Below are 24,715 nucleotides of genomic sequence, written 5' to 3'. Positions count from 1 at the left end.
AACCAGGAAGACTCACACTTATCCCCTTGGCTCTGAGCCTTGTCTATGAACAGAAGCAGCTCGACACAAGTGACTCAAATCTAAGGTCCATATTATGGCATAGTAAAAATAGATCCTAGTTTCATTAGTCTTCTCATGCATTTAAGTAGGTGTGGGGGGGGAAATGGGGTAGGTTGTTGCCATAGCAACAGACTTCCAGACCATTAAAAAAAAATCTCAATGAGTGGGGAAGGACAGTTCTTGTGTTTATTATCTAAACGTTAAATACTGTTTCTTTAAAAAGCAGAGCCTTCATCTTATTTGACTATGAAAACTACCCACATTCATGATAAAAAATAATTGGAAAGTGTAAAAGAAAACAGCATTACAGGCTGGGAATGTGGCTTATGGTAGAGTGCTTGCCTAGCATGCATGAAGCCCTGGGTTCAATTCCTTAGTACCATATAAGCAGAAAAAGCCAGAAATGACTCTGTGGATCAAGTGGTAGAATGCTGGCCTTGAGTAAAAAGATGCTCAGGGACAGTACCCAGGCCCTTAGTTCAAGCCCAGGACTAGCACAAAAAACAAACAAAACAAAACAAAAAACCAGAATCATGTAGAAGATAGTTCCCATAATTCTTATCACCCATTATGTACTTGAGTTTATACCACAGTGATTTTATGTCATTATTATTTCTCTTAACATTTACTTTGAGGATTCATTTAAATATCTTCATTATACTTTTAACATGAAGATGTGGGAATATTTTCTTAACTAAGTGGTGAACGTTTGGGTTTTCACTTTTTCAGTATTACAAATAATGGTGTAATGCAAGATTTGGTTGCTGCTAGGTTGATGAATTATTTATGCATTTAGGATTGAGTAGGCCTGGGGTCTTCTGATTTTAAAAAGTGGGGGAAGAGGAGATAGCTCTGCTGTGGGGGCTGTCGTTGAGAAACACTTCATGGAAATAGACATCTGTTGCAACAAGAAATTGTGAGCTGGAGAGAATCCTGGCTTGATCACAGGACAGCTTTATGGGCACAACAGAGAGAGGTGGACTGCCTATTTACAGTATTCACCTGGTGGGGGAATATTGTGCGATTGACTAGTGTCTTACAGTGTTTACACCGTCCCCTTTCACTTAAATTCATCCTCATGTTGATAGAAAGGGTATAAAATGACTGCACTTATTATTTTTGAACAAGGGCTTTGTCTGTAAATGAGGACGTCTTCATGTCTATACATCTATGTACCCAGTGCCCACTGTCTGACAGTGTCTGTCTCCCCTGTGTGAATGGCATTATTCATTAACATGTGCTCAGATCATGTTATTGTTTTGCTTGTTTTTGACAGTCACCCTTCTTCATCCCATTAATTCAGATTTGAAGATCTGTGACATTCCAGGAGGCTGAGCAGGTGAATCTCTTAGTTGCTTTGTGCAGTTGCTTCTTTGCACAGTTTCGTTTGTGTGCTTCAAGCATCTGTGCTGCATTGAAAGCTCAAGCCAGTCACGAAGCTAACCTGCTGTCTGTCCTCTCTGTAGGAGGCTTCATTGTGACACATCATCTTTGGGAGAATGTAGCAAGCATGTGAAATGGGAGGGCGAAATAGCGGTCCTTTAGTCTTTTGTGGGATGAGAGTAAATAGTCATTGTTCTTAGGTTCCATAGAAATGAATAATAAAAAAAAAAAACTTTGCAGCAGTTTTAGAATCTCTCTTTGTATCAACTGGAACAGGTTTGTTTTATTTGAAAAACTTTACTTTGGCTCTTGTGAAGCTGTGATTATTTTCCTAGAGAAAATAATTCCTGGCCTGCGTTTTTCTGCATAATGTTTCCTCTGCATGATTTTTCTCTCTACGTGGCAGATATCTTTGTCCTACCTCCTGTGCACTGTTGGACCTGAATACCTTATTACACTCAGTTCTGAAACACATAGGATTTGAAGGGTAGTCTTTTCTTTGTGGCAAGGCAAACCTCTACCTTTTACCCTTCTCCCTTAAGGCAGGGCTGTTTGGATAACTAACATTTAGCATGCTGCTGGGCTAAGCATTTGTACTTTGATCCCAGAATTCATTTCTGTTCTGCTGTTTGTTTAGAAATGAAAGTTCTCTAGTTGTTTGGCTGTGGTTGTGATTCAGTAACTGTGTGCTTGTGTGTTTGCCATTGGTTGGGACACCTCTGCTACATTGGTAAAGCAGCTCTGTACTTCATTGCAGAGAGAAATTCAGGTGTCCATAGCCTTGTTCAGAGCTCATTTGTTGTTTGTCTAGGGCCTCTGCTCAGGTGAAAGGCATGTGCTTTGTTGGGAACAATTAAAAAACGTTTTCTGTATGGGCTGGTCTAGTGTGTTCCACTCTTCTTCCCTCTGGGCTTCCTATTGAGAAAGGACAAGTGAATGGGAAGTTGGAGAGGTAGATAAGTCTCTACACTCAATCTCAGATGTTGAACTGAGCATCAGAATGAATTTTTTGTTATTAAAAAACAAAAACAGGGATGGGAATGTGGCTTAGTGGTAGAGTGCTTGCCAAGCATGCATGAATGAAACCCTGGGCTCGATTCCTTAGTACCACATAAACAGAAAAATCTGGAAGTGGTGCTGAGGCTCAAGTGGTAGAATGCTCGTCTTGAGCACAGAGAGGCTCAGAGACAGTGCCCAGGCCCTGAGTTCAAGCCCCAAGATTCCCCCCCCCCAAAAAAACCACAATAAAAAAACAACTGAGCATGATGATACACATGTATAAACCCAGCTACACAGGAAGCAAAGGAAGGATGGTCACAGTCTGAGGCTGGTTCTGGGCAAAAAACAGATCCTATCTGAAAAATAAACTAAAGCATAAAGGGCTGGGGAAGTGCCTGAAATAGTAGAGTACCTCTCTAGTAAGTGCAAAGTTCTGGGTTCAAACTCCAACAACACCACCGCCCCCTTCCCCCATCCCCCCAAAAAAGAAAATGACTTAAAGAACAGGATATGTTTTTTGTTTTTTTTTTTGCTTTTTGCTTATGTGGTGCCAGGATATGTTTTTTGGAGATAGGGTCTCACTGTGAAACTAAGACTAGGGGCTGGGAAGGTGGCTCAGTGGTAGAGTGCTTGCCTTGGATGCATGAGGCCCTGGGTTCGATTCCTCAGTACCACATAAGCAAAAAAAGAAAAAAGCCAGAAGTGGCGCTGTGGCTCAAGTTGTAGAGTGCTAGCCTTGAGCTGAAGAGCTGAGGGACAGCGCCCAGGCCCAGAGTTCAGGCCCCATGACCGGACCCAAAAAAAAAAAAAAAAAAAAAAAGACTAGACTTGAACGAACGGCATGTTCCCGCAAAACCTCCTGACTGCTGGAGTAACAGGTATGCACACCATGCCTGGCTAAAATGTAAATTTTTAGTGACAATTATTAAGCATCTACCATGTCTACACATGTTCAAAGTTTGGTGTTTCTAATTCCAGTCCATTGAACCTTTCTTCTGTGAATTTGGGCAAATAATTTAACCTCTCTGGACCTTTGGCTCTCCAACTCTACTTGGTCTAAAAAAATCCCTAAAGTTCTTTCCACTTGTTTCAGGCAGCATTCTGTCACTATAATGAAATATCCATGGAAATTAACAGAAAAAGAAGAGGTTTGGAGGGTCTAGTCTAAAACTAACTGGTCCTTAGACTTTGTGGCACATCATGGCTAGAACACCACAGTGGAGAAAACTGCTTACATTTTGAGCCACAAAGCAAAGAGAAGATGGAAGAGGGTTCTAGAGTGCCCCTGGAGGGCATACCCTCCCATGACTTAAGGTCCTCCCTTTTAAAGGTGCCGCCACTACCCACGTAGTGGCTCTTTAGGGGACACTCATCTGCACCACATACAATTCCAAATATTTATCTGTTATAGAATAAGAGAAGTATTTTCTTCAGAATGGATATGACTTTATATCTCACCTGTCTCAAACTAATTGGCTTAAACCTGGCTCCTATAGAGTAGGATTTCTTGGTATCTGCCCTACTGATGTTTTGGATAATCCCTTGTTCCTAGGACTGTGTTTAGCAGTGTCCCCTGGCCTCTGCCCACTGCGTGCTTAGCATGTCCCCACCCCCTGGCAGTTGTGACAACCAAAGATTTTGCCAGACATTGACATTGTCCCTTAAGAAATTGTTTCAGCTGTGAATCATTGGTCCAGAGGGAGAAGAGTGGGAGTATTTGAATATGGGCTGTTTTTACTATTGCTACTTATTATCTATTTTATCAGCAAGTATGTATTTAGTGTTCACTATGTGCAGGTGAATGCCAAGACTTGATTATGATACTAATCCAATTTAATGATAATAATACCAAGTTTTGAAGTGTCAGGAACACCTGGCTTATTTTGAAGTGATTGTGTAGCTGTAAGCACAGACCTTCTCTACACATCTGCTTCTCCCTGCTTGCTGTTAGCCACTGGTCCAGGTGGTGATCAACATGTATGCAAGTGTTTACTTGCAAAGGCTCAGGTCACCCATGCCAGAGCCCTTAGTTTATGAGATATGGATCAAGATGGAGTCTTGTACATCCAGTGGTGGACCAGTTCTCCCTTAGCTACCCAGGAGGAGAAATTGATCTTTTGTCAGTGTGACAGAGTCAAGAATTTTTTTTTTTTTTTTTTTTTTGGTCAGTTGTGGGGCTTGAACTCTGGGCCTGGGCGCTGTCCCTCAGCTCTTCAACTCAAGGTAAGCGCTCTACCACTTGAGCAACAGTGCCACTTCCGGTTTTCTGGTGGTTTATTGGAGATAGGAGTCTCACAGTCTTTCCTGCCTGGGCTGGCTTTGAACCTTGATCCTCAGATCTCAGCCTCCTGAGTAGCTAGGATTACAGGCCTGAGCCACCAGCGCCCCGCTGAGTCAAGAATTTTTTTTAAAGTTTTTTTTTGCCAGTCCTGGGGCTTGAACTCAGGGCTTGGGCACTGACTATCCTTGAGCTGCTTTTACTCAAGACTAGTACCCTACCACTTGAGCCACAGCACCACTTCGGCTTTTTCTGTTTATGTGGTACTGAGAAATCAAACCCAGAGCTTCATGCATGCTAGGTAAACTCTCTACCACTAGGCCACATTCCCAGTCTCAGGGTCAAGAATTTGTTCTAGGGATGAAAGATGAAGGTCAGTCTCATGGGTCGGTTATATATCACCCATCTTTTTTTTTTAAGATAAAAATTTATTAATTAGTAGTTTATGGCCCCAAAGCATCAGAAGTGTCAAAAAAGCATCAAGTTCAACTGTAATGTCACAGATTCCTACAGAAGTATGGACTGTTGTAGGGTACTGGAGACTTGGCATATCACCCTTTTTCCATGCGCTCTTCTAAAGATCTGTGTCCCCTGGCACTTTCCATCTTCAGTAGTTTGTAGACCCTGTTTGTTGCAAAAAGGAAGTTAAATCTCTAACCTTAAGTGACCTAAAACCTATGGTAAGCCAAGTATCCTCAGAAGGTGAAGACAGTGACTGATGGAAAACCAGATTAGCATCTGTTACTTGCAGTGAGGCCATGGGTGCTAGGAAATTAGTATAATTATAATGTCAAGTTTTGAAATATCAGGCCAACTTTGCCTTGCTCACCTCGCTGTTAGCTCAACAAACCCTATGCGCAAACCCATTTTCTCCAGCTTGCCACTAGTCACTGAAGTAGTGATTAAAATACAGTAGATTTCTCAGGAGAGCCACCTTTTGTGTTCGTCCTTCTAAAATATGAGTTTGGGTTGAATAACTTTGAATTTGTCATCACTGACCCAGTTTTCTTCAATTCTTTAAGTCCACAGTCTTGCTGGGTCAGGCACAGAATGGTGACCGGTGGGGCAGATTATGGACATCCTCTCTGGAAGCTCAGAGATACCAGTACCATGATTCTGACACTTAAGCATGTGTCAACTCCTGTCCTCAGCTCCTGGCCGGTCAGCATTCCATTCCAGCTGGGCCTTTGCTGGACTAACTACCCACATGGAGATCTTCAAGCCAAACATTTGTTTGTATTAGATAGTCTCACTGTTTGGCTCCTGATGAAATAATCTCCTTCCTGCCCCCAATGAAAGCAGCTATTTTTTGTTCTTCCACCCTCCACTTCCCTGTAGAGGAGCCACATCTCAGCCACCACTCTTCTAGCTTATTCATTAATGCTTGAAGCAGGGTCTTTGTGTAGAGGAGATTGGGAATAGCCAAAATATCCTGGGCTAACCAGGAGACAAGGAACATTATGGATATCCCTGCCTTTGACTTTCTTTGTAGTATATTTAACTTGATGTGATTTTCTAGGTCATGTCAAATGTAGTTCACATAAGAAAAAACACTCCAACTGGGTTTTAAAAAGGTAAACTAGGCAGTTTTGTTACTGTTACCAAAAAGAGCTGACAGGAAATAAAGTGAAAGGAAAGCCCAACAACAGGACAACCATGAATAAGTAAATGCTAAGGAAAGGCTGCAAAGTACTGGGAGAATCAGAGTAGGAAGGAGAAAAGTCTTCCTAGGCAATGTAGCTGGGACAAGCTTTCTACAAAAGGATGCTTTATCAACAGATGGGCTGGCCTCTGTAAGGATATCTTGGATAGACCTTGGTAATCAGAAAGTATAGATGTTCTAGAAAGCTTTTTCCAGCCGGGCGTTGGTGGCTCACGCCTGTAATCCTAGCTACTCAGGAGGCTGAGATCTGAGGATCGTGGTTCAAAGCCAGCCCGGGCAGGAAAGACCGTGAGACTCCTATCTCCAATAAACCACCAGAAAACCAGAAGTGGCGCTGTAGCTCAAGTGGTAGAGTGCTCGCCTTGAGCTGAAGAGCTGAGGGACAATGCCCAGGCCCAGAGTTCAAGCCCCAGGACCGACAAAAAAAAAAAGCTTTTTCCAGAGAATATTTAAGTTCAAGAGAAAGCTAATAGCATCAATGAATATCTTCAGGTTGATTTCTGCTGATAGTTGAGGTCATTTCCATTTTTCTTATTCTGAGTTGCCATTATCCATCTAATTCACCCTAAAAGTAAATAGGCAAATTTAGCATCTCCAGCACAATTTCAGTGATAGACTTGGCTTTCTCTCCTTTTCATTGACAACTGCATTCACTCATTTGTTCAAGTTTTCCAGCATTGTTCTCAGTTCCTGTTCTTTGAATCCATGCTGGCGATCCCTAGGGATCACAGTTCTAGTCTCTATGAAGGTAAGTATTACAACCATAGCCCCCATTGTTCCTCTCAGAAAATATTCTCCATTTGCCTGAGATGCTTTTAGAGTGGTCTGGGTACCAGCTACAAGGGAATGAAGGGCATTTGATGCTGTATCTTTGAGTGACATATCTCCTTGAAGGGGACCTAACATCATTTCACTCCATAAAAATGAATGCTTAGGGGGCTCTCTATTTTTTTTGGGGGGGGGGTCCGGTCGTGGGGCCTGAACTCTGGGCCTGGGCACTGTCCCTCAGCTCTTCAGCTCAAGGCTAGCGCTCTACCACTTGAGCCACAGCGCCACTTCCGGCTTTTTTCTTTTTGCTTATGGGGTGCTGAGGAATCGAACCCAGGGCCTCAGGCATGCAAGGCAAGCGTTCTACCACTGAGCCACCTTCCCAGCCCCTCTATTCTTTATTGGGAAAGACTCCTATGTATTCAAATGAAGAGTTAGAACTGTTCACATTTTTTGAATCAATGTATTTATTTATTTATTTTGCCAGTCCTGGAGCTTGAACTCAGGGCCTAGGCTCTGTCCTGGAGCCTCTCTGAGCTCAAGGCTAGCACTCTATCACTTGAGCCACAGTGTCACGTAAAGCTTTTTCTCTTTATGTGAGATTGAAGAATTGAACTCAGGGCTTCATGCATGTTAGACAAGCACTCTACCATTAAGCCACATTCTCAAGCTCTTGTTTTATTTATTATTATTAATTTATTTATTTATTTTTTGTCGGTCGTGGGGCTAGAACTCTGGGCCTGGACACTGTCCCTCAGCTCTTCAGCTCAAGGCGAGCGCTCTACCACTTGAGCTACAGCGCCACTTCTGGTTTTCTGGTGATTTATTGGAGATAGGAGTCTCACAGTCTTTCCTGCCCGGGCTGGCTTTGAACCACGATCCTCAGTTCTCAGCCTCCTGAGTAGCTAGGATTATAGGCGTGAGCCAGCAGCTCCCGGCTTAGTATTATTATTAAGTTTTTAATAGTCTTGGGACTTCAACTCTGGGCTTGAATGCTGTCCCTAAGCTCCTTTTTGCTCAAGGCTAGTGCTCTACCACTTGAGCCATAGTGCCACTTCCGGCTTTTTCTGTGATTAGTTAGATAAGAGTTCATGGACTTACCTGCCTGGGCTGGCTTTGAACCACGATCCTCACATCTCAGCTTCCTGATTAACTTGGATTATAGGCATGAGCCATAGGTGCCTGGCAAGTTGTTTTATTTTTTTGAAACAAGTTCTCACTGTGTAGCCCAGACTGGCCTTGAACTTACAGTTTTCCTGTTTCAGTCTCTCCAGTGCTGGGATTACAGGCATGAATGACCACATCTGGCTCTTTCATTAAGTTTTACCATCTTCAGCATCCACTAGAGAAGCAACTTGAGGGCTTCATTAGCTTGTATAATCATTCTAATCTCATTAACTTCACAAGATTGTTCAACATAGGCAGGAAATCTTTTGTTAGGTCTTTTCCCTTCCTTGAAATATGTCTGTTTTCCACTACAAAAATGATCATTATAGTATATCCGAGAACTTCCCAGGATTACGTCAACAGACTTGCGATTTGTTATAGACTTTCAGACAGCAGCCACCCTGGAACCAGCTTGAAAGACTATATTATTATATTTTTAATGTTGGGCACTGAAACCCAGGCCCTTGTACTTAAAAAAAAAATTAAGGTATAATTGACAAATGAAATCTTTACATAGTTACGGTATACAATACGATAGGTGTGTGTGTGTGTGTGTGTGTGTGTGTGTGTGTGTGTGTGTGTGTGTGTGTGTGTGTGTGTGTGTGTGTGTGTGTGTGTGTGTGTGTGTGTGTGTGTGTGTGTGTGTGTGTGTGTGTGTGTGTGTGTGTGTGTGTGTGTGTGTGTGTTCTGGAACTTGAACTCAGGGCCTGGGCACTATCCCTGAGCTTTTGTGTGCTCAAGGCTAGTGTTCTACCACTTCTGCCACTGCTCTTCTTCTGGCGTTTTTTTTTGTTGTTGTTGTTGGTGGTGGTGGTGGTGGTGGTCATGGGACTTGAATTCTGGGCCTGGGCGCTGTCCCTAAGCTCTTCAGCTCAAGGCTAGCACTCTACCACTTGAGCCACAGCGCCACTTCTGGCTTTTTTTCTTTTTGCTTATGTGGTGCTGAGGAATCGAACCCAGGGACTCATGCATGCAAGGCAAGCGCTCTACCACTGATCCACCTTCCCAGCCCCAAGAGTGCTATCCTTGAACAAAAAATTTGGTCAAGGACAGTGCCTAGGCCCAGAGTTCAAGTTCCAGGACCGACATTAAAAGCAAACAAAAACTACCTTAGTAAAATACTATTTTCAGAGCCAACAAAAAATTCAAAGTAGGCAGGGAGCTGGTGGCTCGTGCCTATAATCCTAGCTACTCAGGAGGCTGAGATCTGAGGATCATGGTTCAAAGCCATCCCGGGCAGGAAAGCCTGCAACTCTTAACTCCAAATAACCCCCAGAGAACTGGTGCTGTGGCTCAAGTGGGAGAGCACTATTCTTAAGCTGAAGAGCTCAGGAACAACGCCCAGGCTGAGAGTTCAAGCCCCACAACTGACAAAAAAAAGAAAGAAAAAAAATTCAAAGTAACACCCAACATGGCCTTTTCCTCCTGAAATCTTCTGGGGACTGGAGTTTGCTTAATTAGATGGCTCTTTATTACCAGGAGCCTCTAGTATCAACTAGTTACCCTCTACTGCTGGATGGACAGAAAGGGTCTCAGGCCAGCCCACAATAAGTCCTCCCAAGCAATAATAAACTAGGGAAGGAAGATCAACTCAGCACTAACTTTACTCCAAGTAACTGAATGAATTTTAGACTTAATCATTACTGTTTTCTTAAACTGGCAGATTTTTAGAGATAATCTAATCTAGATAAGGAAATTAACTCAACATTGAATTGACTTGTTTCAAGTCACAAAGCTAATTAGTATTATCATTTAGATAATTCTTATCTTTAGCTCTGTGGATTGCTGGGGCAGCTGCATAACCTCAGATACATACAAATGTGGTACTGGACCAGTTCAGAGCAAGTACCAAGTTTCGTCAGGTTATAAGATATGAATAGCAATCGTGTAAGTAGAGACTGGCAAAGGAAAGCTGCACCCTGCTGTACACACGTGGCGTTTGGCTCTCTGGCCCTTTGTCTCTTTTACTGCTTTGTGTTTTTTATCCTTTCTGTGTTCCTTTTCGCTTTCTTTTCAGTCATATTTCATTTGGTCACACTTTCTTGCCTAGGGCTAAGCAAAGTCAAGGCAGCTGAGTTTTGGTAAGCATCACTGACAAGCTGTGAAAGATCAAGAATGTCTTTATTTCTTCCCCTAGACTTCAGTCTGCCTTACTGTTCCATGTTTTATGTCTTTTGAGAAAAGTACTTGGAGCTAACTGTGGTAACAGGTATGGATAGACCTTGACTGTCCTTTCATCAGTGACTACCTAGAGGGGTTCTACTTCAATAACATTTTTCCTTTCTCTGTTACCTAATAGGAAGGTCAGGTTACTTTGTTTTACCTCCACTGATGTCATAACAATCTAATTGCTACATCTGTTCTTTTATTGATACCCTTGAGTAAGCTAGCTCATCTTGTATATTGGTTAAATATATGAGTAGCTGCTTGCCTCTGTTAGATTTACCAAACACCCACCCTTATTTTGCATACTTTGACATTTCAAATAAATATGGGAGTTGTAAAAAGCAGTAGGAGACAGAAGTGATAGGAAGAAGCTGAATGTGGAGTCTCCTGCGTGTAATCCCAACTATAATGCCAGTTTTAGTGGAAATCAGAAGAATCATGGTTCAGGCAAGGCCCCTCTCAATAAGCAAACTGGGTATGGGTGGTATATGCCTGGAATGCCAGCTACATAGGAGGAATAGGTAGGAGGACTGTGTAGTCTGAGGCTACTACATGGGGAAAAAAGTGTGAGATCCTATCTGAGAAATAATTATCTATAGAATTATCCCAGTGACCCATTCCCCCTCCAAAAAAACAACCTGTGACATTAATGTATGCTAGTAATTTTTTAAATTGCTAAAATAATAAAGGGCAAGAGGTATAGCTTAAGTGGTAGAGTATGTGCCTAGTAAGTTCAAACAGTAGTATATTTAAAAAAAATAGGGCTAAAACAGATTAATGAGACTCAGCAAAAGAAAAGCCTAACAATGTGTGCTATGTAGGTGAAACCAGCTACATTTTGCAATGGGTCCTAGTTGACTTAACACCACATGAGCCAGGTGGACATCTCTAAAAGCATCTCCAGAATCCAGTGGGAAGATGGACCCCATGATTTCTTTTTTTGTCAGTCATGGGTCTTGAACTCTGGGCCTGAGCGCTGTTCCTCAGCTCTTCAGCTCAAGGCTAGCACTCTACCACTTGAGCCAGGGCGCCACTTCTGGTTTTCTGGCAGTTAATTGAAGATAGGAGTCTCACGTACTTTCTTGCCCGGACTAGCTTTGAACCGAGATCCTCAGATCTCAGCCTCCTGAATAGCTAGGATTACAGACATGAGCCACCAGCGCCCGGCTAGACCCCATGATTTCTAAAGTCCTAATTTTAAATTCCTTAGTGTAGCACTTAGTTTTTTTTTCTTACTCAGTCTTAGAAATGTTTCAATTTTCTTTGTCTCAAACTTTAAAAAAATTTCATTCCTGCTCTTTCTTTGTATGTATGAATGTAGTCAGTGTCTGGCAAACAGGAAGTACATTCTTACAAGATGGCCCAGATAGAGGGACTTCTCTTCCAGAGCCTTCTGAGAGCAGAGGTTGATTGAGCAAGCTCTTATTTTGGTTTCATGGTTCCTTAAAATGTTTGTACTTACAGAAGTTCAAAGTTACTGTTTACTGGTATTTTAGAAGAGGGAACTAGACAAATCTTTTGTTCAGGCTGGTAAACATCCCTCACCACAGCCATGCTTAATTTCTCTTAAAATGGTGCTGCTGTTTCTGTGCATGCTTTATAGTGGATCAGAGAATGGAGGCATGTAAGGATGGAACTTTAGGTTTATTCTTTTTTTTTTTTTTTTTTATTCAGGTAAGGGGTAGGTTTATTCAGTAGACCTGCTGGGACCAGGCAAGGTTGGCACTCCACATGGCTGGGAAAGCCCTGGGAATGAGAGAGAGCTGGGAAAGAGAGGAAAGAGCTAGAAAAGAGCAGAGAGAGGGGTAAGAACAGTAGCACTCACGTGGTATTCAGGTATGGGGTAGGTTTATTCAGACCTGCTGGGACCAGGCAAGGTTGGCACTCCACATGGCAGAGTAGAGAAGTGGTGTGGACATGGATGTGAAGGCAGCAATGGTATCGATGCGCTGATTCCACCGCAGACAGACTGGTTCGCAAAAGGCCATCAGAACTGTGGGTATTCCTCAGAGCAAAAAGGGAAAAAACAAACAAAAAAAGAAAAAAGAGGGAAAAAACAGAGAAATCCCAGCTATCCTGACTTAAAGCCTTTATCCAAATCACGGCACCATTTATGTTAGGTTTTTAAAAAGAGGTAGCCGAGTAAGAAGAACACCAGCACGCACGTGGTATTCAGGTAAGGGGTAGGTTTATTCAGTAGACCTGCTGGGACCAGGCAAGGTTGGCACTCCACGTGGCTGGGAAAGCCCTGGGAATGAGAGAGAGCTGGGAAAGAGAGGAAAGAGCTAGAAAAGAGCAGAGAGAGGGGGTAAGAACAGTAGCACTCACGTGGTATTCAGGTATGGGGTAGGTTTATTCAGACCTACTGGGACCAGGCAAGGTTGGCACTCCACGTGGCTGGGAAAGAGAGGAGAGAGAGAGGAAAGAGCTAGAGCAGAGAGAGAGCAGAGAGAGCTAGAAAAGAAGAGCAAGAGCTTTAGGTTTATTCTTAAACCAAATACCAAGCTATGGATATGGCTCAAGGGTAGAGTACTTCCAGGGTGCTGGGTTTGATCCTCAGTATGGTAAAATGAAAACAAGTCCTGCTTCTCATTTACTTTGGCTTCTGAATTTTGTTCCACTTAATGACAGGATAAGTCAAAGAGACCTGACCTGCTTCTATTTATTTTTTGCCAGTCTTGGGGCTTGAACTCAGGGCTCGCGCACTGTCTTTGAGCTTCTTTTGCTCAAGGATAGCACTGTACCACTTGAGCCATAGCACTACTTCTGGTCTTTTCTGTTTATGTGGTACTGAGGAATCAAACCCAGCACTTTGTGCATGCTAGGCACTAAGCCACTCTAAGGCACTCTACCACTAAGCCACATTCCCTGCCCCATCTATCTCTATTTAAAAGCACAATTTGATCTCTGTTCTTCCTCAAGTATATATCACATTTAAATTAGTTTTCAGTGCCAGTTCTAGACTCACCAACTGAATTTGATCCAGTATTTTTGGTTTATGAACAACTTGACAGCTTCAAAAATTGATTATTTTTCATTTTTCATTTTCAAGCTATTGAGTGTTAATAAGGAAGTATTATGGTTACTTTTGATTGTCAACCAGATTAGATTTTCTATGATTAGAAAAGCACACCTTTGTAATAAAAAACACACCTGGGTGTTCCCTTACAGACTGAGGTAGGAGACAGCGGTGACTATGAGTGGCACTATTACATAGGCTGGGGCCTAGGTAGAGTAAAAGGGGAAGGAGGAAAGCCAAGTGCAGGTGGTTTATGCCTATAATCCTAGCTACTCAGGAGGCTGAGATCTAAGGATCGTGTTCAAAGCTAGCCCGGGCAGGAAAGTCCCTGAGACTTTTATCTCCAACTAATTACCAAGTGGTAGAGTGCTTGCCTTGAGCTGAAGAGCTCAGGGACAGAGCCCAGGCCCCGAGTTCAAGCCCCACAACCACCACCATCACCAACAAAAAAAAAAAAAAAGGAGGAAGTAGGTCATTAGCACAAGGCATTCTGCTTCCTGGCTACCATGATGTAGCTGCCCACTTGGCAATGTTCTCCCTGCCGTGATAGACTAAAACTTCTGAAAATGTGAGCGAAGATAAATCTTTTCTTCCTTGTTTTGCACAGTATGTTGTTACAGTGACTAACTTGGGAAGGGACGTGCAAATTTTCACCTCTAGAACTGTAGTAGTAGAAAGGCCCTTAAGGCTTGTTATCCACTGGGTTAATATGTGATCATCATTTCTCTACCATCGCTGAAAGCGGATTACTCAGCCAGCCTCTGCCCCTACAGGGATTTTACTATTTCTGGATATGCTGCATTTGTTTTCACACACCTAATTGTTAGAAAATTCTTCCCCAGAGTGTGCTAAGATCAGCTTCTATTCATTAGTCCTAGTTCTGCTTCTGAGGCCTTGCCAGAGTAAGCTCATCCTATTTAGTAGCCTTCGGGGTGTTTGGAAACTACTACCTTCATTTTACAGAACAGGAAAAATGATAGGCCTTTATGTTGCTCATTGATGAGTTCCTTTAATGAGTATTTATAATGTGTCATCTTCATTGCTAGTTTGTGCTAAATGTTTGGGATAATGGAAGAAGGATGTGGTTCTTGCTTTATAGAGAAAGAGGTGTGTCTAGAGCAGGGATAGGGAACCTTGTTTCTGATGGTGTTGTTTGGATACTTACTATTCATTGGCCATATAGAATCATTATTTTTATTTATTTTTTATTTTTATTTCATTTTTTGCCAATCCTAGGGGCATATGCACTGTCTCGAAGCCTTTTTCCCCCCTCTCCAAGGCCAGCACCCTACCACTTAAGCCACAGCTCCACTTCAGTTTTTTGATTTATTGGGGATAAGTGTCTCATAGACTTGCCTGTCCAGGCGACTTTGAACCATGATTCTTAGATCTTAGCCTCCTGAATAGTTAGGATTACAAGGGTGAGTCACTGGCACCTGGCCATCTAGAATTTTTAATGTAGGCATACAGCCCAAGAGCAGCCAAGGAAAACTGATGAGAACCATAGGTGCAATGATGTGCACCAGAGTTTCCCACCCCTTGACTAAGGCAAGAGTCCTGTAAATTACTGACTTTAGTAAGTTATTAAGAATTAGAAGAGCAAAATATACAACTACTTTTAGCTGTAGAGAAGGTCAAGATTTATTCCATGGGAAAGCCTCATAAAAGAGGTAATGTGGGCTGAATTTTGAAGTTGTGCAGGAAATGGAGGAAAAAGACATTCTAGGGAGAAAGAATGGCATAGGCAAAGTGCTCCATGTGAATGTGTAGCCTATTACAGAATGAAGCTTGCTCAGCAAGTGAAGGTGCAGGCCACTGGTGGGCTTTATGTGTCTTGTGCAGGACCTACTGATTATCTGATAGCCAGTAAGGAGCCTTGGACAGTTGTTTTGTTTTTAGAATATCTTTCCTGTTGGGTGGGAGTATAGTTTAGTGGTAGAGAACTTCCCTAGAGTGTATGAGCTTCTGGGTTTGATCCCCAGCACTGTTGGAGAAAAACATAGACATAGGTTTGGTTTTTTTTTTTTTTTTTTGTCGGTCGTGGGGCTTAAACTCTGGGCCTGGGCGCTGTCCCTCAGCTCTTCAGCTCAAGGCGAGCGCTCTACCACTTGAGCTACAGCGCCACTTCCTAGACATAGGTTTATACCGTTATTTTTCATTTCAAAACTAATACAAGCTCATAGTATTAGGGCTTGAACTCATAGGCTTCATACTTGCTCAGCATTGCTTTGCTCCTGGATGCCACTCTACCACTTAAGCCACAACTCCAGCCCATTTTTATCTTTTATAGACAGACTTAAGTATATACAAGTGAAAGGGGCTATGTTTGGGGCTTGCATCTTTAAGGTTTGTTACTAACAGAAAATGAATAAATAGGAATATGATTGAAATGAGATAGATGAGGAGTTTTGGGGTTTTTGTTTGTTTGTTTTTGTTTTTTGTTTTTGTCGGTTGTAGGGCTTGAACCAATGCCTGGCCCTGGGGTTGGTTATTTCCAAAGCTGAAAATTAATTTTCTCTGCTCTTCTGTGTTTGAAATTCTCCATGTTAAAATGTAAAAAAGCAGGTCGGTTCCAGTGGCTCACACCTGTAATCCTAGCTACTCAGGAGGCTGAGATCTGAGGATCTCCGTTCAAAACTGGAAGTGGCACTGTGGCTCAAGTGGTAGAGCCTTGAGCTGAAGAGTGCAGGGACAGCGCCCAAGCCCAAAGTTCAAGCTCCATGACTGACAAAAAAAAAAAGCAAAAGAAAAAGTGGAAAATAGATTGTGGTAGATTGCAGACTGAGGACGAAAGAAAGGCTTTTTTGTTTTAAAGTGGTACGTAGGGTCTTATACATACTAGGCAAGCACTCTGCTACTGAGCTACATCCTCAGCCCTAGGAAAGGCTCATTTGAGGAACAAATATTTCAGCTGAGACCCTTGTGATGTATAGAAGTTGGCCTGGCTTCAAGTGGTGGTTGGTGACTGGGGAAATTGGGAGCAGTGTGTACAAAGGCCTGAACTAGAACTACTTGGTGTCCTTGAGGAAATGAAAGAACTCTGGCCTCTTAGGAGTTGAGAGGCTGGGAACCTGGGCATGTTACATATTTTGTTCTTTAATCCAGCAATCATAGAAGGAAATCTGCTATGGAAAAGTGACAAGGTGGGTTTTCTTTGCAAAGTGCTCAAGATGGCCATTTTGTGAAGAGAAAATTTGGTTTCAGTTTTGGGAAGAAGAGATTGCAAAAGTGCAAAGACATTAGGCAATTATGTCACCAAATTTAGAGAATAGTAGTATAGTATAGACCAAGAGAAGGGCTATTAGTTTGGCAGATAATTGTGGTCATGGTGATGTGGGGATTGAAGAAGAGAGATTTCAAAGATGAATACATTCCCTTGCCAGTTTTACAGATTTGTCATGTTGAGATCTGACAAAAAATGAGTAGTAAAAAAAAAAAAATGAGATAGTACAATAAGAGTGTTTTGAGCTGGGCATTAGTGGCTCATACCTATAATCCTAGCTACTCAGGAGGCTAAGATGTGAGAATTGTGCTCAACGCCACCCCAGACAGGAGTCCATGAGATTCTTATATCTTGTTAGCTACCAGAAAGCCTAAAGTAGAGGTGGTATGGCTCAAGTGGTAGAGCCTCAGCCTTGAGCAAAAAAGCTAAGGGACAGCACAGCATCCAGGCCTCAAGACCCAGTACCAGGCAAAAGTTTGATGCAGTTGAGTGGGTGGGGTGTAACTGATGATAGAGAAAAATGGAAAATTATGTAACCAAATTTGGAGAGATTGAGAGCCCCATTGAAATATGATGTTTAGGAAATTGGTACCAATTTACATTCTTTTTACCCCGTGTATGAGATTATACAGGTTTTTAGTACACTTTTTTTTTTTTTTTTGGGTCCAGTCGTGGGGCCTGAACTCTGGGCCTGGGCGCTGTCCCTCAGCTCTTCAGCTCAAGGCTAGCACTCTACCACTTGAGCCACAGCACCACTGGCGGCTTTTTTCTTTTTGCTTATGTGGTGCTGAGGAATCGAATCCAGGGCCTCGAGCATGCAAGGCAAGTGCTCTACCACTGAGCCACCTTCCCAGCCCCTTTAGTACACTTTTATTGAAATAAAAAATTCATCTTGATTGTCTCTGCCTTTATTTATTTTATATATTTATTTATTTATTATTTTTTATCAGTTGTGGGACTTGAACTCTGGGCCTGGGCACTATCCTTGAGCTCTTCAGCTCAAGGCTAGCACTCTGCCACCTAAGCCACAGTGCCACAATCAGTTTTCTGGTGGTTAATTGGAGATAATAGTCTCATGGACTTTCCTGCCCAGGCTGTCTCTGAATCCTCAGATCTTAGCCTCCTGAGTAGCTAGGATTACAGGTGTGAGCAACCGGTGCCCAGATTGTCTCTGCCTTTATACCCTCGGTACTTAGCAGATAAAGTACTTGAGACTTACATACTCAATAACTAGTACCAAGAGAATAAATACTTGCAAGTGAGAGGCTAGAAGATCTAGGTAGAAATGTTGATTCTAGAAGTTTCTGGGTATATTCAACGAACTTTGGAGGTAAGGTGAAGAGATTTGTCTCTCCCGTTTTTTTTTTTCTTTCTTTCTTTTTCTTTTTTTTTTTTTTTCCTGCTGGTCATGGGGCCTGAACTCTTGGCCTGGGCACTGTCCCTCAGCTCTTCAGCTCAAGGCTAGCACTCTACCACTTGAGCCATAGTGCCACTTCCAGCTTTTTCTGCTTATGTGGTGCTGAGGAATCGAACCCAGGGCCTCATGCATGCAAGGCAAGCACCCTACCACTGAGCCACCTTCCCAGCCCTTCTCCCCTGTCTTATCATGACTGTTGAAAAACTTTCCAACAGCTCCAAGTCAAGACCTGGGTAGCCATCAGTTTATTCATGGTTTTCTCCTAGACTTTTTATTTGTCTGGAATTCCACAGATTAGAGACTAGACAACCGTAATTATCGTATTAGCTTGAACTTTCTGGTAACTCTGTTCTTCAGAGCTCCACTAGTCCTGCCAGCTCTGGTGATGAGAATATAGTTTTAGCAGCAAGGGAAATTTACAGCAGAGAGGCAGTAGATAGATGTGTTCAGGAGTTGAGTATAAATTGAATATCACTTACATATTTTCCATTTTACAAATATACACAAGTCAAAATGCACACAATTCATCCATGTAAGCCAAGGTTTCACCATACTGGACTGGTACTTTCTACTGTGGTTTTTGACCGATTAGCCAGATCTAGGTACTTTCCTCATTTTCATGGGTTCTTTGTATAGAGTGGCTGTATGTAACTTCTGATACACACAATGCTCTTCAGCCTGTCCTCTGGATCCCATTGAATATGTTCACACCACTGTGACCTATTTATAGGGTTGTGCTATCAGTGTTTCACTATCAGTTTATGACATTTGTCTGTCCCCTTTGTTTTCAGAATTGTTCAGAATATTGCCTGCCAGCATTTCTTTCTGTTTTCAACTTCAAGACAATATTTTTCTTGTTTTCTCCTTGGCGTTAATGGCGAATGAGTGGTAAACCCCTGGTTGATTTTTGGCCTCTTCCTTTATGTGTGTTGGGAGTGTATGACACCAGGACAGGATACACAGCAGAAGAGGGTCTCAGGTGGGGGTTAGTATATTGTTAAAGAATATTTTAAGGGAAAAAAAGGCATTTACCTAAAATTAATTTCTTTCTTTTTTTTTTTTTTTTTTGGATCCAGTCATGGGGCCTGAACTCTGGGCCTGGGCGCTGTCCCTCAGCTCTTCAGCTCAAGGCTAGCGCTCTACCACTTGAGCCACAGTGCCACTTCCGGCTTTTTTCTTTTTGCTTATGTGGTACTGAGGAATGGAACCCAGGGCCTCGAGCATGCAAGGCAAGCGCTTTACTACTGAGCCACCTTCCCAGCCCCAAATTAATTCTTTCCTCTCTCTCTCTCTCTCTCTCTCTCTCCCTCTCCCTCTCCCTCTCCCTCTCCCTCTCCCTCTCCCTCTCCCTCTCCCTCTCCCTCTCCCTCTCTCTCTCTCTCTCCTTTTCTTTTTTTATCTTTGTTGTTGTTGTTGTTGTTGGTCATGGGGCTTGAACTCTAGGCCTGGGTGCTGTCCCTCAGCTCTTCAGCTTAAGGCTAGTGCTCTACCACTTGAGCCACAGTGCCACTTCCTGTTTTCTGATGGTTTATTAGAGATAAGAGTCTTACAGACGGGGCTGGGAAGGTGGCTCAGTGGTAGAGCACTTGCCTTGCATGCCTGAGGCCCTGGGTTCGATTCCTCAGCACCACCACATAAGCAAAAAGAAAAAAGCTGGAAGTGGCACTGTGGCTCAAGTGGTAGAGCGCTAGCCTTGAGCTGAAGAGCTGAGGGATAGCGCCCAGGCCCAGAGTTCAGGCCCCACGACTGGACCCAAAAAAAAAAGTCTTACAGACTTTCCTGCCCAGGCTGGCTTTGAACTGTGATCCTCAGATCTCAGTCTCCTGAGTAGCTAGGATTATAGGTGTGAGCCACCTGCACCTAGTTTTCTTTCTTTCTTTCTTTCTTTCTTTCTTTCTTTCTTTCTTTCTTTCTTTCTTTCTTTCTTTCTTTCTTTCCTTCCTTCCTTCCTTCCTTCCTTCCTTCCTTCCTTCCTTCTCTCTCTCTCTCTCTCTCTCTCTCTCTCTCTCTCTCTCTCTCTTCTTTCTTTCTTTCTTTCTTTCTTTCTTTCTTTCTTTCTTTCTTTCTTTCTTTCTTTCTTTCTTTGCCAGTCCTGGGGCTTGAACTCAGAGCCTAGGTGATATCCCTGAGCCTCTTTGTGCCCAAGGCTAATGCTCTACCACTTGAGCCACAGCACCCTTCTGGCTTTTTCTGAGTATTTTATTGCAGTTAAGGGTCTGTGTCACTCACATTTCTGCTCAGGCTGGCTTTGAACTACGATCCTCAGATCTCAGCCTTCTGAGTAGCTAGAATTATAAGCATGAGCCAATAGCACCTGGCTAAAATTTCATATTTTCTAGAAGACTGAAATGAGGTCCAGTTTACTATATTAACCATGTTACTATACATTTATAACATCATGTTACATACCTTAAAAATATAAAAAAAAAACTACATGAGCGGGGTGCCCATAGCTTATGCCTGTAATTCTAAACTATTCAAGAGGCTGAGACTGAGAATTATAGTTCGAAGCCAGCCTAGGCAGCAGTGTCCATGAGATTCTTATCTCCAGTTAACCACCCAAGAGGTGGAGCTGTAGGTCAAGTAGTAAAGCACTAACTGGACAGTGTCCTGGTTCTTAGTTTAAGCCCCAAGACCCCCCCATCCCCACTCCCTGGCACCAAAAATTAAAAACAGAGAAGAAGAAATGGATTCAAGGTAATTTTTTCTGATAGTCAGTTTTGGTTTTGACATTTGACTTCATATTCCTATCTAAAAAGCAGTATTCTTTAGTGTTTAATAAATAGTGTTGGGTTACACATGTGAATGAGTTATAGTGCCTTTTGTTGTTGTTGTTCAGGTTCTTTCTGTTGCATTTGTGTAGCACCCAACCACTAGAAGGAAGTGTGAATCTTTACATGCTTATTAGTTTTATGGAAAATTATGCAAATTCACCTAGGGGTCAGAAGGGATTAAAGATCTTTTTAGAAGATAAATCTGAGCCTACCAGGATAATAGCAATGGGTATTGGGAAAACATTTCAAGCAGAGAACACCACCTGGTGGTGATAAGAAAGATTTGACCCTTCTGTATTTGGCCATTGTAAAGTAGCATTAGTTTTGGTTAAAAAATTACAGCTTATAATGATTGCGGATTCAAATTTCTTTCTTTCTTTTTTTTTTTTTTTTTTTTTTGGTCCGTCGTGGGGCTTGAACTCTGGGCCTGGGCGCTGTGCCTCATCTCTTCAGCTCAAGGCAAGCGCTCTACCACTTGAGCTACAGCGCCACTTCCGGTTTTCTGGTGATGTATTGGAGATAGGAGTCTCCCAGTCTCTCCTGCCTGGGCTGGCTTTGAACCACGATCCTCAGATCTCAGCCTCCTGAGTAGCTAGGATTACAGGCGTGAGCCACCAGCTCCCGGCGTGGATTCAAATTTCTTACCGTAATTTTTCCACAGAATTTCTAGCATTACTTCACTAAAAATTCTGTTAAAATCCACAGTCTAGGAAATGTAACTCAAAGTGGTAAAGCACTAGCCTTAAGCACAAAAGCTCACAGATAAAGCCTAGGTCCTGAGTCCAGGCTCCAGGTCCAGCACAAGAAGACAAAAAGAATCCACAGGCTAACAAAGCATTAGTGGCTCATGCTTGTAATCCTAGCTATTTGGGAGGCTGAGATCAGGAAAATCACAGTTCAAGGCCAGTACACACAGGAAAGTTTAAACACCTCCTTCTCAACCACTAGCTAGACATAGTGGTTTATGCCTGTCATTCTAGCTACACGGGAAGCTGAGATTCAGATCATCAAGGTTCCAGACCAGCCCGGCAGAAAAAGTCCTTGAGATTCCATCTCAATGGAAGAAGCCGGGCATGGTGGCACATACCTCCCATTCCAGTTACAGGGGGAAGCATAAAATAGGATCACTTTCTACCCATAGGCCCTGGCAGGAAGCAAGAAATAACGCAAAAAATGGCTAGAGGCGGGCTGGGAAAGTAGCTCAGTGGTAGAGCACTTGCCTTGCATGCATGAGGCCCTAGGTTCAATTCCTTAGCACCACATAAGCAGAAAAAGCTGGAAGTGGCGCTGTGGCTCAAGTGGTAGAGCACTAGCCTTGAGCTGAAGAGCTGATGGACAGCACCCAGGCCCAGAGTTCAGGCCCCACGACCGACAAAAAGAAAATAGCTAGAGGCATGGCTTAGCAAACCCCAGTACCCAACAACAAAAAAAACAAATCCATAAGCTACTGATCAAGGTACGCTATATGTATGGAAATTTCATAATGTAACTCCCCTACAAAACTAATACATGCTAACAGAAAAATTTTCAAAATTCTACACACTAACCAAACAATTGTCTGTGTCCCATAGAGCTAAAGTGTTACGCCAAAAACAAGAAGTGTTATTTCTGTTTATCTTGATAGAAAATCAATTAATGTCCTTTCACCTCTGTATTTCAACCTCAACTTCTGATATTATGCTTATTTTATGTGGTTAATTTTTTTTTTTTTTTGTTGGTTGTGTGGCCTGAACTCTGGGCCTAGGTACTGTCCCTTAGCTCTTCAGCTCAAGGCTAGCGCTCTACCACTTGAGCCACAACCATTTCCAACTTTTTCTCCTTATGTGGTGCTGAGGACTCAAACCCAGGGCCTCGTGCATGTAAGGCAAGAACTCCACCACTGAGCCACCTTCCCAGCCCAATGTGGTTAATTTCTGTGGAATGATGGAGAAGGAAATATTTTAGAGTTTTCAGTCTTTGTCAGGTGTCATGTAAAAAATAGGTCACTTCTATATAAAAATTATACAGAGGAGTTTGAAATTTTTCCAGTATCATTATTACAGTGAGCAAAGTTGGCAGGGGATGGGGGGAATTCTGTAACAGTTTATTAAAATTCATGCCTGAGATTTCTCTCTGCTTAAAGATCCAAATAATTGGGTTACTTAGCAGTTTTCAATCCAGATAATCCCGTGGTTGGATAAAGTAGGGGGACTCGAGCCCTAGAAGAGAGAATCCCATTAAGTTAATGTGGATGCATATTTTATAGGTCTGAAGGGGAGGAGAGGATAAAGTTTTCTGTTTCAGGCTGAGCTTTGAGCTGGCCTGCCCTATCTGTATCTTTTTTCCTAACAGGAAAACTGAATCCAGGTCCACCTTGTAAAGTCTCTTGAAAGAGGGCTATTCATATAAGGTTCTAGGCTAAGTAGAATTCCACATGGCTTTGTACCACTCTTGTAGAATTTTTCTTTTTTCTTTCTTTTATTTTTTGGGGGGGTCCGGTCGTGAGGCCTGAACTCTGGGCCTGGGTGCTGTCCCTCAGCTCTTCAGCTCAAGGCTAGCACTCTACCACTTGAGCCACAGCACCACTTACGGCTTTTTTTCTTTTTGCTTATGTGGTGCTGAGTAGTCGAACCCAGGGCCTCATGGATGCAAGGCAAGCGCTCTACCACTGAGCCACCTTCCTAGCCCCTTGTAGAATTTTTCTACAAGTAGCATTGTATTATAGCATCTACATTTCAGCACTCATCAGAACTCTATAAAACTGTTCCATGCACAAATCTTGTGCCCACGTAATTGTACAATTTTACTTCTATTAAATGTCCAGAATTGGCAGATCCATAGAGAATGGAGATAAGTAGTTGCCAAGAGTTGGATAGTAAAGTTTGGGACTAATGAGGAGTATTTGCTAAAAGGTTTGGGATTTCTTTTGGGTGATAAAAATGTTCTGGAATTAGTACTGATTATTGTACAACTGTGAATAATCTAAAAGTTTCTGTGTGTGCACTTAAAAACAATAAAAGGTGATTGTAAATATTCTTTCACTTTTCTTCTAGCAGATTACTCTGCTTTATGGTCTAAATATTGCAGTTTGGGCCTTTGACTATTGTTGCAACTTGTACTTGATTATCCTGTTCCTGACCTTCACAGGGCCACGATGGGCCTCCTGGAACATCGGTGTGTTTATCTGCATTCGATGTGCTGGAATCCACAGGAATCTGGGGGTGCACATATCCAGGGTAAAATCAGTGAACCTCGACCAGTGGACTCAAGAACAGATTCAGGTACTTACACTGAGAGCCAACTGCTCCCATATAGCCATGTAAAAGTAATTTCCAAAGAACTACAGTCAATGTGGGGATGAAGGCAACGTTCTTACACCTTAATAGAGAAATTTTTATCTTTCTACTTGAAATACAAGTTGTTTCTACCTACATCTTATTTTTCCAGGTAGGAAAGTCCATGACACCCTTATCTCCAATTAACCACCAAAAAGCCAAAAATGGAGCTGTGGTTCAAGTGTTAGAGTGCTAGCCTTAGGCAAAAAAGCTCAGAGTCATCACCCAAGATCTGAGTTCAGGCTCCAGGACCAGCACTAAAAGCAACAACAATAAAAAACAAAAACTATAAACTAAGACTCCATGGGTTCATTAAGGCATTAAGAGGGAACTTCTCTTTTTTTTGTTTTTAAGACTCTTGCTATTTACAAACCTAATATTTGTAGTTTCAGTTATAGGTAGTCACTTAAAAACAAACAAAATCCTTGCAGGCTGGTAATACAGCTCAGTAATAGAGTGTTTGTCTAGCATACATCAGATCCTG

At 42.5% G+C, this 24,715-nt stretch overlaps 1 protein-coding gene across 1 annotated transcript in view; it reads left to right on the top strand.

Annotated features, from left to right (window-relative positions):
- LOC138803473 (stromal membrane-associated protein 2) overlaps window positions 1-24,715 on the top strand; it is a 56,228-nt gene that overhangs the window by 14,386 nt on the left and 17,127 nt on the right. Inside the window, exon 2 of the mRNA XM_069987550.1 lies at window positions 24,044-24,177. Coding sequence (XP_069843651.1) covers window positions 24,044-24,177 — 134 coding nt within the window. The remainder of the gene's footprint in view (window positions 1-24,043; window positions 24,178-24,715) is intronic.

Source organism: Dipodomys merriami, unplaced genomic scaffold (genome assembly GCF_024711535.1).
Source record: "Dipodomys merriami isolate MVZ:Mamm:240054 unplaced genomic scaffold, mDipMer1.0.p SCAF_34, whole genome shotgun sequence".
NCBI classification, from domain to species: Eukaryota; Metazoa; Chordata; class Mammalia; order Rodentia; family Heteromyidae; genus Dipodomys; species Dipodomys merriami.
This window is presented reverse-complemented; position numbering and strand designations above follow the sequence as displayed.